Genomic DNA, 16149 nt, shown 5'->3' with positions numbered 1-16149 from the left:
CAGCTCTCTGGAAGCAAGGGTGCCCTGCTGCCCTTGCTAACAACGAGAAGCCTTCTACCGCTTCAGTAGTGCTCTGGGAGGCCGGGCTGAGCTGTGCCAGAAGGGGCCATCTCCCTTCTGACTGCCGCCCCACCGCACCCCTGCAAAGTCTACATTGCGGCTGAAGCTTTGCAAGCCAGATAAGGTGACCTGGCTGAAAAAGCCACGTGTAGAACATGCTGCTTAATGCAGAGACAGAAGACCTATACCGAATCCCAGCTGTAACTGTTTAATCATGCAGAAAGACCTTTTTAAGACGTTGTGTATAACTCTATGTAATTTCCTCACTTTTGGATTGTTTTCTTTTCTGTATTTCATTCACAAAACCAGATCAAATAGCTTAATAAATGTTGGAGAACACATTGGAACACTGAAAAAACACAGTAGTATAGCAAAGTAAACCCAAATCAGCAATAATCAGTAATAGAAAATAGCATAGATTTCGATATTTACCTTGTTATGTACCACTTCTATCTTCCCTGTCTGTTTCTTTAACTACTTTTTCATGTCTTCTTCCCAGGGAAGAATGAGTATGATCTTCTGGTAATTGGTGGAGGGTCTGGAGGCCTTGCTTGCGCAAAAGAAGGTTTGTATGTATAAATAACTAAGAAGTAGTTTTATTTAGCTTAAGTGGTGTTTATGGAAGCTAATATAAGTATTACTGGTAATGCTGAAGATTTTTAAGGAATGTAGTATACTTCAGTCCCTGAACATTAATCATTAACTTGGCTCCATGCAATTAATTTGTAAAATTAATTCACAGCCTCACAACTTTTTAAAAAGATTTCTTCTTTTGTTATGGGAAGATCTCATAAACTGAATTGCCCTGTAGATACTATATTTTTTCAATTATATTGTTTCCTAATTACACATTAAAACAATGGTCCCTTCAGACTGTTTCCAAGAACTGTTTTAACTGCTGTAGAGAGCCTTGCCCTGTTGTATCTCAATGCAATGTGTTCAACAATTCACAAGGTTCTTATATTATTTCATTTGGGGTCAGATTGCATTTTTAGGGTCCGTGGAAGCTGGAGGCTTTAGTCTGGGTTAAGTACTTTCTGGAGAATCTGCTGACTAGATAGATAGCCTGGGTCCCAAGTCTGGCATCTTAAACAAGACAGTGTAAACCATCAGCTGTCAGCTCCTGTACTCCTAATCTGTGCTTGTACTACAAAAAATGTTTAGGTTTGTGCGTTTCTCCCTCCTCTAAATACCTTGTCTCCCTTTTCTTTTAAAGCTGCTCAGTTTGGAAAGAAAGTGGCAGTTTTGGATTATGTGCAACCTTCTCCACAAGGTATGGAAGAAAAATACTAGTATTTGGACATGTGTATAAAATGGTTTCTTAGATGAACAGATTGCTCCAGGCAGTAAAGAGGCCAAAGCTACACTGCCTGCTTTGCTTGTAGTAAAAGTCGTTAAGCCCATCTTGCTGTACTGCTCATTCTGTCCAGCTCTGCCTGCTTCCCCTGTACATTAAGGCTGTGAGCAGTGTTTGATGAGAATATTGTAGCTGTCAAAATATCACTTAGAATTTCTAAAAATTCTTAATTGCATCATATATAAGTAAGTAAAGGTGTAGTAGCTGGTGCTTCAGAACTCTGAGGAACACCTTGAAAGGGTTTGAATTTTAAAAGAAAAATATAGAGATGTTTTTAATCAAAAAAACCCCAAACATTAGGAGAGTTAGATGCTCTTTGTTTCAGAACTATGTAACTAATTGCACAAGCAGCCTAATTCTCTAGGTGACTTATTACATTGTTATACTAACCTGATGAATTTACTTCTTTTTTTTAATTTTTTTGTTTCTTCCTTCTTTTTATCCAAGGAACCAAATGGGGACTTGGTGGAACTTGTGTGAATGTTGGTTGCATTCCTAAAAAGCTTATGCATCAAGCAGCCCTTTTAGGGAGTGCACTTAAAGATGCCCAACACTATGGCTGGAATATAGCCCAACCTGTTCATCATACCTGGTAAAGATTATTGCCCATATCCACTCCTATATACTGCAAATGCATAATAACTTTTCCCAGTTGGTACTTTTTTTAAGGATAGTTAGGGAAGTGAATTTTGCATGAAGCTTTTTAGACTGCTTCTTGTGTAAAACACAAAACTGTATTTACTGGTTTAGTAGGACAGATATTACATTGATTTGGATTAATAATTTGCAACAGCATACTGTAGAACATTTCTAATTTCTAGCAATTGCCTGTATTTTTGAGTTGCATAATCTGAATTTTTAATGTGATGGCTTCATGTTCAGGTTTGTTTTTTTTTTGTCATAGGTCTGTCATGGCACAAGCTGTTCAGAACTATGTGAAATCCTTGAACTGGGGACACAGAGTGCAACTGCAAGACAAGTAAATAAGACTATGAAGTTCATATTTCTTCCCATAGGCTATGAGCTCTCCTTTATCTTGTAGAATTGGTGAATTGCCTCTGGAGTTTTTCATTAGAGCTAGTATTTTGAGTGTGTAAGTCCTTTCTTACACACTCAAAATGACTGTGTGTGCCTTTGCCAATGTGATTCCTCCCCTCCCTCCTTTCTTTTTTTGGGAAATTGTGGTTGAAAGTGACCATGCATGAAAACTTTCTAACAGCATATAAGACTGTTAGAATGCTCTGTACAATCTGGAGAGGTTTTGTATTAATATACAGTAGCCGTTGTTTCTCAAGATAGTTTCAAGCTTTTCCACCAAATTTATATCCCATACGAGTCCACAGATAACATTGTGCTATAGCAGCTGAATTTTGTGCTTTCAGTGCAGAAATGATTCTAAGACTTTCAGCATGCAGTTCCTTTTATAGAGAAATTACAGTAATAGGTAACTGAACAGGTACTAGTCTTGTGACTCCTGCTGAGTCACTGTCAATTGCTCTCAAATGAGCATTGTGTTAGTAGATCCCCAAAGCATGTTAAAAGGTTAGCTACTCTGCTGTATAGAGGAGTTAACTGACACACAAGAATGAAGTGATTCTGATTGTGACAGAGCTGCCAACAATGCTATGAAATAATATGATTTATTCCCTTTCTATGCCTGTTTGCTATCGTTTTAGCACTTAGACATGGAAAGAAGTAGCTGATTATATTTCATTCCTGTTCTTCATTAAGTGTGCATTTATGTTGCTGTTTTCTTCTAAACAGAAAAGTGAAATACTTCAACATGAAAGGGAGTTTTTCTGATCCACATACAATCCGTGGTTTAACAGCAGCAGGTAAAGAGGTGAGTTGCTATGCTGATTTCTGTAGTATCATTCGCTTCAAACATTTCAGGTCTTCATGTGTTGGTTTTCAGGTCAACTGGGAGTTAGATTGTGCTTTTGCAAACTGCTTTAGTTATTCAGTATTGTTTTGGTGAGGGAGATTTTTTTTCCCACCTAGACAAGGTGTTTATGAACTGGACTGTTCTCTGAGTCCCTAGCCTCTAACCTGTTAGTTAGACACCATTAATTTTTCTTTGCAGATGGAAGTGCTGAGTAAAGATTATTTTTTTCTTTTTGTCAGTCATACTACTTTGATAGATGCTTACAGAGGTGTGAAAAGGACAAACATCTTGCTCTGGGCACTAGATCAGTTGGATGTTTTCCTCCTTCAGATGAGTTGTGAGGGTGATTAGCTGATTAGCTTTCTAATACAAAATTGTGTGTGGGAGGCAATTATATTGAATACAGCTTCAAGCAACTGGGTCACATAGTAGAATGGAGACCATTTCTGTGTATTTAATCAGAGGAAGAACATGCACTTTTAACACTTTTTGAGGTCAATGATACAATATTACTGGTTAATAACAGTTTGAGAGAGCAAAAGTATTTGGGGTTAGATAACTAGCATTTTCTAAAACCACACCACTTTTGCAGTAACTTAACTCCAGGCCTTAGAGACAGAATTCACTTGCTGTGATCTCTGTGTGGTTTTTCCCAAGCAAATGCTGATTTTAAAAAGATTCCATTTGTGCACAACAGTTGCTCCCAAGTAGTCATGAGAATCTTGTCCAATATAGGAAAAATTTTAAGCTTTATGTTAAAAAAAACCTTATGGAGAATGTGTAGGAGAAACTCTGCATGTATTGGTTTATTTAATCTCCTTAGTTATTTAATGCATTGCTGATTATTAAGTCATATAAATAGCAGATGGCAGTACCAGCTTTCTCATTTACTACTTATTTGTACAGAGACAGAATCTCAAGACTGATAAAAGGATTTCAAATGCTCGATTTTGATTTTGTGTTTTTGTTTGTAGACTGTTGTTACAGCAGAAAATATTGTCATTGCTACTGGAGGAAGACCAAAATATCCTATGCACGTAAGTTACACCTACCATCTAGAAACTCCAATGACTTCGCTGGTTTTGTTGCAGATAATGATGAAAGTTTGGAGGATAAAGAATGTAAATATCAAGTAATACACAAGATATTTTTGTGCTTGTGTGAAAAATCATATAAAGCACAGCTTTTCAGAAAAACATTTCCACAGAAAACATTTTGCATCAAAAATGCTGCAGGATAGTTCAGGTTGGAAGAGATCTCTGGAGTTCAATCTCCTGCTCAAGAAAGTTGGGTTCAGTTACTGAGTTAGCTGTGGGGTCAGATCATGTTGCTCAGGGGCTTTGCAGTCAGGTTTTGAAAATCTCTGAAGACAAAAACTGGATAATGTATCTGGCCAACCTCATATATATTTATTCCCCTTGGTCTACTGGCCATACTTCACCTAATACAGCCCAAATTGTTACTAGCTTGTTTGATGCTAGGACTTTCATTGTAGAGTCAAGATCTTACCTGTGTGATCATAGATTGCAGGTGCACTGGAGTATGGAATCACAAGTGATGATCTATTCTGGTTAAAAGAATCTCCTGGAAGAACGTAAGTTACTTTATCATGGCTTTAATAGGCGCTGGTGTTTGTACTTTGTGGCAAAGTGAAAAAAGTTCAAAATTGCCTTTCATACATCAGTTTTTCTGTCCTTTAGTTTTCCTTCTGAGAATTTTTTTTGCTATGCATCAACACCACTCTACCTACCCTCATTAGTAGCTAATAGATCCCCTCTTTTTATGAAATTACTTTCTAACTTCGTGTTGAATACTAATTTTTCACCATCTTATATTGTCACTTGTTTGCTGTAGCAATTACACATGGAAGTCACAAGAGGGCAGCATAAACTTAAAGGAAGACTGGGCTGTCCTGCTACGGAAATCTACATTTAGGAAAGAAACTCCAACATAACTTTTGTGTTCCCTTAATTGGTGGCATGTCTGATAAAAAAGAAAATATGATAATTGGGGGTTTTTTTGTCTGTTCTTACACTTTCAGAGCTATTGTTTAACTGAAACACTAAAAAAGTTGGTTTTAATGGAAATACTAAAATGCTATAGCTGCTGGTTTGTTCCAGTGCACAGTAAGGGTCTGAGTCAATACAGAGTGATTTCCTGATGCAAATAATTGTGATAAGAAATGTATATTTGCTAATATGGAAGTCAGCTAATGTTATATTTTCTTTATTGAGCAGTTCTAGGAAAAACAATGTATATGCAAGAAAGAAAGACTCAAAACTATAATACTGTTGTTTTGAAAGAAAACAGAGCTGCTGTTGATGGCTGTGACTTTCTAATATAAAAAATATACTGTGTTAAGCAAACCATCAAATAGATAAAAAGGTTCCTTGGTACAGTTTAAAAAGGAAAGTAAATTTGCTGTTGTTTGTAGTATATCCATCACCTCTTCAGTTTTGAAAGCATAATTTATGTGAGGAAATTAAAAAAAAAAAACCCCAAACAAACCAAACAACCTCACCCAACAACAACTTTAAAAAAATCCCAAAAAACTAACAACAAAAAAACCCAAACCCTCAATACAAAACCCCAAACTGCCAAAACCCCACACAGAAAGGAAACATAAGATTTATCCCTCTGAGATATTTCTGTGAAAATGTGGCTTTTGTCCAGTTGCTTCTAATGCAAGTTGTAACAGTGTAATGTGGGAGTCTAGTGTTTATATGTTGCATTCCTGAGATTTAGTCAAAATAAGCCTGCAGGGACTACAGTAGCATTTCTGTGCTTTATCAGGCTGTGTCCTAGCAAATGAAGGAGGGAGTTGTTAAAGGTTTGTTTCTGTCAGATTTGTTTCTATTATAAATATTCCCAAGGTTCAGTTTAACACCTTTTGTTTTTAGTCAGAGCTGTGTTGTGCTTATTCTTTCTTTTCTCCTTCTCCAAATGTACATATCTCAGCTACAAATTGCATGCCTGGGGTTACAGAACTGTCAGTCCTGCAGTTATTCATTTTTTTTTAAAAAAGTGCAAACCGTTAACCAACTTGAAAGTCATTTAGATACACAAACGTCATGAAGAAAGTCTTGCTACTGAGATGGAAAGCCTTGGCAGAGCAAATTAGAAAAGATGTCTTGAAATGCGTTCAGAATGAGTGAGAGATTGAGCACGTGTGAAGGCAACTAGGTTCTGCTTTGCTAGATTTTCTATTAGACACTGAAAGTGCCCAGGAACCCTCTGTTCTGTAGAAGGAATTGTGAGTGCTGTGCTTCTGATACTGTGAATGAGTGTGAGCTGGCATATGTTGTTCATCTAATGAAAAAGTAGATCAAATATATGCCCAGATTTACAGATATTCTCATTCTATTCCCTGTGATTCTCCAATAGATGTTTCTTTATGGACAGCATGTGGCTTTTTGCAGCACTTCCCAGGAGCTTCATGCTAGAAGACAGGGTAATCATCCATTCACAGATTATTCAGATGCCCTAATGCTGAAAAAAATTGTTTCCCATTACTTTAAATTGTTTGCCAAACATAAAACCCAGACTAGCAGATTTTAATCTCTTTAGTTCAACCTGTTTTCTGTACACCTTTGGAACTTGTTTTTATCATAGCATAGATAGATGTTATCTAGGGTCTTTTGTGAAAAAACGTGTTGTGCTGACTGCAATCCCTGGGGGTTATGGAGCAGCAGCCCCCATGTCTGCACTTTTCAGAAGTTTAAAAGCATCTCTGTTATACCTAGGAGATGGTGCAGATTGGGTTAGGGTAAGGTAGAGGCCACGAGCCAGTGTTTCACCTACTTATTTTTCCTCTGCTGTCTTAGCATAGGATAGACTGTGTACGAAGAGCTTTCCAAGTATTGGACTTGTTTCTCCCTTGCAGTGTTGTGGAAGAATAGCTTTCCTAGGGATACCTGCCTAGTCAGTGGCAGGGCCAGAAAGATGAGTCATGTTTGCTGTCTGTAGAGCCCCATCATGCCATCTAATATTTGGATTTAGTTACCATATATGTTCACATATAAAATATTTTTATTTTCTAAAGCTCTCGATGTTCTTCTATGAAATATTTTTTGTCTTTGTAAGTGTGTATATCAGTAGTTTACCTGGGAACAAGAGTGAAGGGAGGATCATTGCTTTGTAAATTTTAGTTAAAATTGATGAATACTGTCTCTCTATAAAGAGGCTGCAATGCAAAAGCTTTCCATTTGTGTGTTTATTTTGTGAAGCAGTATATTAATGCATGCTACTACAGCCAAGAATCAAGTAAAATGTCAACTACAGAACAGCATGGGATGTAGGCCACAGGACTATATTTCAAATGTGTTCCTTCCTGTGATCTCACTACTTTGAATTTTCACCTGTTTAGAGCATATTTTGTCAAAATAATTTTGCTTAGAGTTTTTGAATTAATGGAGCCACAGCTGCTGAGGGAAAAGATCTTTATTTAATGGATTATTTCCATGCAACTGTTCTCTGTGCTGGCACTGTCATTTGTGTTGCTAGAACTCATCATCCTCAAAACAGTCAAACAAGTTTGGATATGGGTGAAAAGAATATGATCATGTTCTGTGACTTAATGTGTATGCTTCCTTGCATATCCTCCTAGCTTTAAATAATGTTTAAACTCTGTGATCATGTAAGTTTGTGTTTTGAGTTTTTAAAGTAAATTTCTAAATTCAAGTAAATTTCCAGCTTTCCCAAATGCAATTAGCAACCAAATTCCATGCACAAAACCAAAGTTTGGGGTTTTAAAGTTTTGAATATGACAGCATGAGAGGCATCTGCTCTAAAAAAAAAATTACTAAAATAAACAGGAAAAATGTGCCAAATAATCAGGTGGGATCTGAGTGGTGGGAGGTTTTTTGTGTTGCTGGTTTTGATGAAAAGCTCCTTATAAAGCACATATTTCCATAGCTAAAAAGTCATAGTCAGAAAGAGCCTAAACACTATGCTTATCTCCTAGTGACTAGAAAGTTTGATCCCTAATGATGCTTTTTTCCTCATTTGAAAACTTAACAGAAGACTTTTTTGTAGTGGAAATATTATATGAAATGCATCTCCAAACTGAGATTTTAACCAGGCTTCATAACACTGAAACAGCAAAGGAATGTGACTGCAGCCTGTCAGCAGCTGAGTGTTGGTGACTATTGTTACCTCTGACCAGTCACTGAGCCTTCTGCCTTTGGTGTATCCAGCAGATGCAGGAACTGAGGATATGGTCAGAAAGGAGAGGACAGCTGAAGTGTAGAGGGCATCTGGGTACAGGCATGGAAACTGCTGTGCTGGAGAGCTGATACACCTCATACATTAAAAGCATTGATGGAGAATTTTAGTGATATTCTTGTTTGAAATGATGTGAAGTATGTGGAGAGATGGGTGCTGAAGTTTTATGTGACATCTAAAATGGCTGTATTTGGTGAACACTAGTCTAGGTAAATATATCAAATAGCTTTTCTATAACTGCATACACAAACTTTTGAGTACAGGAAGGGCAAATATTTGTCATTTGGAAAAATAAGGTGATTCAAAAGCAGTTGGTTATAAATCAAAATTAAATTGAGCAATTAATAAAATCTTATATTGAGAACAGTAATCTACTTGATCGAAAGTGCTTAACTTCTGATTGTGTTAAAATTTCTTTAAAATAGTTTAAAATATATATTTAGAAATTAAGATACCTCTAGAAATTTTGAGCTGTACTTGAGTTCCAGCAAGGCCGCTGCATGTCTTCATGTTGCTTACTGTCTCAGAGGCAGTGGTGCCAAGACACCTTGTAAAGATGAGGCATTAGTAGCAATAGGCACTGGAGGGTAAAAAAACCTGTCAGTGTCCACTCTAGATGTTTCCAGTGGAGGTATATCGTAGAACACAGTTGAAATATCTGCAGTGCCTCATTTCTCTACCATGGCTTTCACTTAACCTTTCAGAATATGTGTTTAAATGTCTATTTAAAATACAAAAACCAATTCTTTTATGTCTTACAAGCCTGCTCATTTTTTATTCTGTTAATAAAATAAGGCCACACGTTTTGATGTTGTCTTTGTTGGAGTTGACATGCCATGCACATTCTTTCCATCTAACATCAGGTCAGCTTCTCAGACCTGTAATTTTGTAACAGTACATACCTCAGTAAATAATTTTTTGGTTGTGCAGAAATATGCACAAGCTCTTTCCACTGATGTATTCTCTTTTTTTTTTTAATGTAACAGGTTGGTTGTTGGAGCCAGCTGTATCCTTTGAAAAAGCTGTGATGATTTACAATTACAAGCAGCGTAGCTTTCCTATGAAAGCTTAGTTTTCAGAATTCCTTTGCTCATGCCCTTGAGTTGGTAATAGAATAACAATAGTTTTCTGTGTAGTAGGCTCACAGGAATTAAGGTCAGCTGAGGATCAATTCTCAGGATCTTAAAAACTATAGTATCTATGAGGAAAATTTTCTGAGGCTTTGGAGTTTCATTCTGTGTAACAAGCAAAATAAAGATTTTTCTCTGTATAAGGAGAACTTGGTATCTTTAGGTAAAAAGCCCACTTCTGTACTACCCTTTTATCTTGCATTTATATGAAATTATTGTTTATATTTCCTTAACTGGTGTTTCTACCAGATGTTTCACTTGAATGTGCTGGTTTTCTAACGGGCATTGGATTGGACACTACAGTCATGATGAGAAGCATCCCGCTCCGTGGGTTTGATCAGGTGAGTAAGGAATATCTTGCATCTCCTTATATATCCAATATACTTTTTATGTATTTGATTATTTTTGTCTCCTAATGAAAAAGTGTTATTTGCTTTTCCAAACATTTCCTAGTACATGCTTTCTGAAGAGAAACTAAATAAATATTAGTTCTTGTTTTCCTATCAGATTTCTTGATTTTGTACTCGAAGTAAATCTTTCTTTTTGGTTTTTTTTTTCCTTCCACTCCCCCCCCCCCCCGCACTTAACTAAACACAAGATTCACAAGATTAACAGAGTTGGGAGGCAGGGGAGGGATTTATGCCTCTGCTAAAAACAGCAGGCAAACTCTTTAAAACAATTCTGTATTTCTGAGTTACAAGTAATTAATTTTAAAATAAATTATTTGACTTAACATGAAGTAGTTCATGGTGGAGTTTATTACAGTGAATAAATTGCTAAGCTGGAAGTTTGTAATGACATTAGAATTGGAAATTTGAACCTCACCGCTTTCAAAATAGTGATGGTTATAACTAGGTAAGAAAACACATAATGATTTCAGTGGAGTTACTAATCCTAAGATAGAGAAAATTAAAAGCAAAAAAAAATAAGGCAGAGAAATTTTAAGAGGAAAAAATTTTATTTCGAAATTGGATAAGATTGAGGAGTTTTATTAACAAGTATAAGTGGTCACGATTATGCTGACAAAACAGGAACTGGTTTTGGCCAGAAACCCATTTCTACATAAAGAGAATAAAACCAATTAGGAATAACAGCAAGAAAAGGCAACAACAACAAAAAAGGTTTTGTATAGGATTTGTGTAGAAAGTCTAACTGCTTAAAGAAGCAATAGAAGGTATTATAGCAAGTTTAGGTTAAAGACAAGTTACTGGATGCAGGCGTTGCTTGGAGTTTGTAGTCTCTCTTCTGCAGGTTGTATGATCTGTTTGATGGCCTGATAGTCCTTTAGATCCCTTGAGCTGTAAGGGCAGGTTCAGATTAGATGTTAGGAAAAAATTTTTTACTGAAAGGCCTGGAACAGGCTGCCCAGGGAGGGGGTTGAGTCACCATCCCTGGATGTGTTTAAAAAAAGGGGTAGATGAGGTACTTAGGGATATGGTTTAGGACAGGAACAGTTGGACTTGATGTTCTCAAAGGTCTTTTCCAACCTTGTGATTCTGTGACAGTATGTTAAAGGTGATTCTGAATTGTCTGTCCCTGCAAGATTTGATGGAACACTACTTTGAGGGAAAAGTTCCTGTGGTCTTAAAGTAGTTGAGGGAGTTCTGGGTTTTCACTCACTTGTGTAGAGAACTTTTTTCTTTGAAGTTTCCAGCAATTTTTATCTTATGCAAATCACTTTGGAAAATGTCAACCACAGGAATGTAGACTGTGTCAAGGTAATTACTTGAAAGTAGTGTTTTCCTAATGGGAGTGAAGGCAGGGTAACTTTTAATTATGCCTGGTATCAAGATTTAGAATTTTTTTTTTTTTAATGCTTAATTGCAACAGTACGAAACATTTACAGGCCAAAGTTGACAAAACAGTATTAGAAACAGCATCAGTGACAAGTACCACTCAGGTAGCGACAGCTCCTGGTAGCATGCCAACCACTCCCACTTTGAAGTGGCTTTCCTAAAACTAGTGGTATGTGTAACAGAGTTTGCAAAACATTGTATAAGAATTTATCTTGGGATTTGCAGTCATCATGGAAGAAATCTACACCTGTGACAGCATGAGATCTGAGCAAGCAGGGAGAGTTAAGAGTGTGTGTGTGGCACTTCAAAATGCTTATAGTAGGGCTTTCTCTGAGAACTTGATCCTTTGTAGACAAAAAGAGCACAATGCACATTTCACAGTTAAGAAAGCACTAATAGAGATAAAATGATTGTGTTCAGTCTGTGGCCACATTGAACCTGATGGAAACGGCTTAGTGAGTTATGTTTATGAAGAGAGATAACCCTGCTGTTAGTTAATATCAACTTTGAAAATAAAGTTTTGTAAGATGAGAGCTTGCCTGTAGTTGTTCTCTGTGAGTGGTTTTGTGAGAATATCCTTTAAGTAATAAACATATTATTTGACAATGTTCAACCTGAATAACTGCAGTCAAGAGAAATTACATCTTTGGATAAACTGTTAATGCAACACTTTACTACCTGACATTGTTTCAAGCAGGCTTTTAAGACAAAAGCTTTATTTCTTTTTTGCAGTAGAACTTAACCAGGAAAACTCAGTGAGTCATAGTCATTGCAGAGAAATGACAGATGTCATAGCAAAGGGAAATATTTTTATTCCTTAGCTTTATATAAGTATATAACTCTCATCAAGCTGCCAGAAACAATAATTATAGTGATGTTAAATTGGATATGCATTAGGTGCAATTTTTGTATAAACAAGAAATTATTTAATACTGACAGTTTTATTCGTATAGTATTTTATGTTTTAAAAAACAATTTGAATATTCAGATATAGATGCCTCTTGCACTGAAGTCGCAGGTCATAGTGGCTCAATCATGGTGACTGTTTAGTAGCTAAATGACAAAGAATGTTTGAAATGCACAGTGTGTTTACTAGATTTTCATGAAGACAGCTGAAGGAGAGTTTTACCTTTTAAAGGTCATGTATGTAAGAATAAACAATTTTTTCCCCTACTCAACAGCAAATGGCATCTTTAGTAACTGAGCACATGGAATCTTACGGCACAAAATTTTTAAAGAGGTGTTTCCCAACTAGAATTGAAAAACTGGAGAACAACAGATTGCAAGTCACCTGGAAAAATACTGATCTGGACACAGAAGAAAGCGATTCCTTTGACACAGTGATGTGGGCAGTAGGTAAACTCGATTATCACAACATTTGTTTGCAGTGTTTTCCATTCTCAGAATGAAGTCCCCTCATCATGTTGTATGGGGCCAAACAGCCTTCCCCTCTTTTTTTTTTTTTTTATATATATAAAATATTTAGTGAGCTAAACATTGGTAGTTTTTAATTCTTTTTTTGCATGCCTGACTTGTTCACTTACAGTCTAAAAACACATGAAAATTACAGTGAGTAGAAGAAAGCTCTGGTAACTACTTCTGCATGAGCTGCAACAATGGGAGAACATTTAGTTTTCCTCACATTTACTAGAAGGTGAGAGCATGAATTCCAGCAACCTGTGTGGTGCAGGTAGTGTTCTCTAAGTCAATAATCTTGACTTACTAATGACACTACTTTCTACAAGTTCCTTTGTTTCTAAGCTATGCTTCTTAAGTTTGTTACTACAGCCACCATCCAGTTTGGAGAAAGAGAAGCAACTGTCCCTAAAAATCTGAGCTCATGCAGGGAACAGTGGAACTTTTGGAGCTTTTTGGAATCTGATTAGAAACTTTCACGTATCTCAGCCCCCTTGGAGCTGACACGTGATGCCCAAGTCAATCAGTTTAAAAAATACTGTGACAAATGGCTATGAGCATAACCTCCAGAAGTGGGAATTAACTCTGGGTTTTGCCTCCTGTGAGTCAAATGTTATTTCTGGTAAGGATTAAAACATTAAATGATGTACAGTGCTCTAGTCTGTGGGAGTGAAAATACTCCTCCTGTGTTGCCTGCTTAAGCTGCTCTTCTCTTGCTATTACGAGTCAACCCTCGGTTCCTCTACTGGTTCAGATGGACTGCAAGCTCACCGGAACAGGAGACCTCTTCTGTGCATGTAAAGCTTTGTGAATAGAATCTGGAATTCTAGATAATGTATGGCTAAAGGTAATAGTTATATTTGGTAAGCAAATGACAGCTGGTGAACAAAGTAAATAGGCTTAAACTTACTGCCCAAGAAATTTGTTTTGATTCAGAATGACCATTTTTATTAACTTCAGCAATTGCTTTAACTATTTCATTTTTATGTTATTCTTATTGTTTTACACTAGCATTACTCTTTAATTTGTTGAGAAAAGATAGATTCTTGTGGCCATAGAATAGATCCTTAACAGGAGACAGGAACAGATCATTTACAGCATTTTTTATTTTGCCCAGTGGACTAAATTTGTTGTCTTGTTGTTCCTTTCCCCAGTTAAGTGAGTTTTATATCTTCCTGATATCCAGACAGAGAGCAGGCTGTATGTTTCAGCAAACATTTTCTTTCACTTACTGTGAAAATTACTATTCTCTTAGAAATGTAATGGGCTTCTATGAATTGTGGACAGCCTATAATAATGGATTATGCTCACCAGAACCAAGCAAAGACACTAGTGCTTGCCAAGAGCAAAAAAGATCGTGTTATCTGGAGATGTGACAATCCTCAAAACTGTATAGTAATATTCATGAGGTGAGATAAAAATGTTTCCAGAAAGTGAGTTTCTAAATGCCTTATTTCATTTTTCTTAAGTTTTCTGGTAAAAGGACACTGAGACAGTCACACCTGTGAAATGTCAAGTTGATTTGTTTATTTTTGTGAAAGATGGAAGAAAGAGCCATTAAATCGAAATAATACCAAAAAATCTTGGTTTAGTGTTACTTGTAGTGGAATAAGGTTGCATGATATACTACTGCAACTCAGTTGTAACTCCATTCACTACTTTGATACAGAAGAGCTACATGTATTATAATTTTTGTCACTGATTTGAGTTACAAACCGTATCTAGAAACTGCAGAATTAACAGTTTGAGGGTTTGTGTTTTATGTGTTGACTTTTTTTTAGTGTTCAAATTGGCACTCTATCCTTTAAGGATTAAACACATTAACAGTTAAAGCTGGTTAATTGATGTGCAGTCGGTATGATTCATTGTTTTGCTCTGTATCAACACACCCACACCAGGTGTCTCGGATAATAGGCTGGGAAACTTGGTAGTGTTGAGGATTTCCTGTCTGCAGATGTGCCAGTTACAATACTGATTGAAGAAAGTCAGCTTGTAGAGTTAGTTAAAAAGCAGCCACTATTGTTAACTAATTGTAGCCTGAATTACAGTCAGTATCTCCTTAATTTTGTAAGTTCATTGTAGAATTTTAGTAGGATTTAATGAATGGTGTTTACAGTACTTACTGATAGTGGCACATGGTTTGAGTTTGGTAAGCTACAGTATTATCTCTTAATGTAGGCCCCTTGAAAAAAATTTACATAGTGTTTCTATGAACACTTTTGTTTATCATTTGGAATGTACAATTTTCTGCTTGTATAGATAAGCCCATAAAAGCAGGCACAATGCTCTTTTCTAGCAGCTTTGAATCAGTCAAAATTTTTGTGGGGGAAGGAAAAATATTTTGATACCTTTTCATGTAATTGAAAGGTTTCAATCCAAAGCTTTTGTAGGGAGCTGTTATGGGCCTGTGTTGCCTTGTTAAATGACTATACTATTATATTTTAGATCAGTGAAACAGCCCTTTCTTGACCTTTATTTAATTTTGCTTGTCTAGTCCTGTAATGTCTTTCTGTCCTTTACTAGTGCTCTGCTTTTGTGAGAATTCTCCTGAAATTATAACATTGTGAGATTTTTTTTCGTTCTCTATGGAACCAATAGATTTTTAATATTATATAGGATTCCACCTGCCCTTAACTAAACAAAAAAAGTATGTTAGATGTCTAATATACTTGAGCTACAACACAATGGTGGTGTGTGCATGTACAGATTCAACATAAAGTCTTCATCGAAAGAAAAGTGTAGAGATTGACACCTTTATGAACAGATGTAACTTCTGAGTAAGTTTGCTTCAGCTGTTGGAGCCTATGGATTGAATGCTGCAGTTGCAACACTGCTAATATGCAAAAGAAATTGGCAAGTAGCATTTCCTTTTGAATTTGCAATAGATGACAAAAGATCACTGGTGTAGCTAGAATATAATTATTCACAAGGTCCTTAGGAAAGATACTGAGTTGCTACATATCTAATGTGTCTTCTTACTGTTTAGTGGAGCAACACTGAAATAAATGATGATTAAACTAAGGAGATGCTTACAAAATATCCTGGAACTAGTTTGAGAGAATAAGTGAGGTAATGTGCTTGTAAATTATTAACAGAAAAGAGCAGTAACCAGCAGCAGGCTTTAAGTTTAGCTTTACAAAACAGGTTTTCTCCCTGATGAGAGCAGTGGAATGACCATTCTCAAGTTCCTTTATATTCCTATGCTTTGAAACAGTATTATCTTTGCTATAAAAAGGAACTATGGAAAACTGAACAGGTATCAGGTGTTGTGCATCATGTGCT

General features: G+C 36.3%; 1 protein-coding gene across 1 annotated transcript in view; it reads left to right on the top strand.

Annotated features, from left to right (window-relative positions):
• TXNRD2 (thioredoxin reductase 2) overlaps positions 1-16149 on the top strand; it is a gene marked incomplete at both ends in the record, with an annotated part of 31828 nt that overhangs the window by 675 nt on the left and 15004 nt on the right. The window contains 10 exons of the mRNA XM_084272214.1: positions 560-633; positions 1285-1333; positions 1865-2009; positions 2322-2396; positions 3182-3260; positions 4277-4339; positions 4826-4896; positions 9512-9531; positions 9905-9996; positions 12633-12807. Of these exons, the coding sequence (XP_084128340.1) occupies positions 560-633; positions 1285-1333; positions 1865-2009; positions 2322-2396; positions 3182-3260; positions 4277-4339; positions 4826-4896; positions 9512-9531; positions 9905-9996; positions 12633-12807 (843 nt within the window). The remainder of the gene's footprint in view (positions 1-559; positions 634-1284; positions 1334-1864; positions 2010-2321; positions 2397-3181; positions 3261-4276; positions 4340-4825; positions 4897-9511; positions 9532-9904; positions 9997-12632; positions 12808-16149) is intronic.

This window comes from Gallinula chloropus (genome assembly GCF_964237585.1).
Source record: "Gallinula chloropus genome assembly, chromosome: 17".
In the NCBI taxonomy this organism is placed as follows: Eukaryota; Metazoa; Chordata; class Aves; order Gruiformes; family Rallidae; genus Gallinula; species Gallinula chloropus.
Note: the sequence above shows the minus strand (reverse complement) of the source record. Positions and strands in the feature narration are given on the sequence as shown.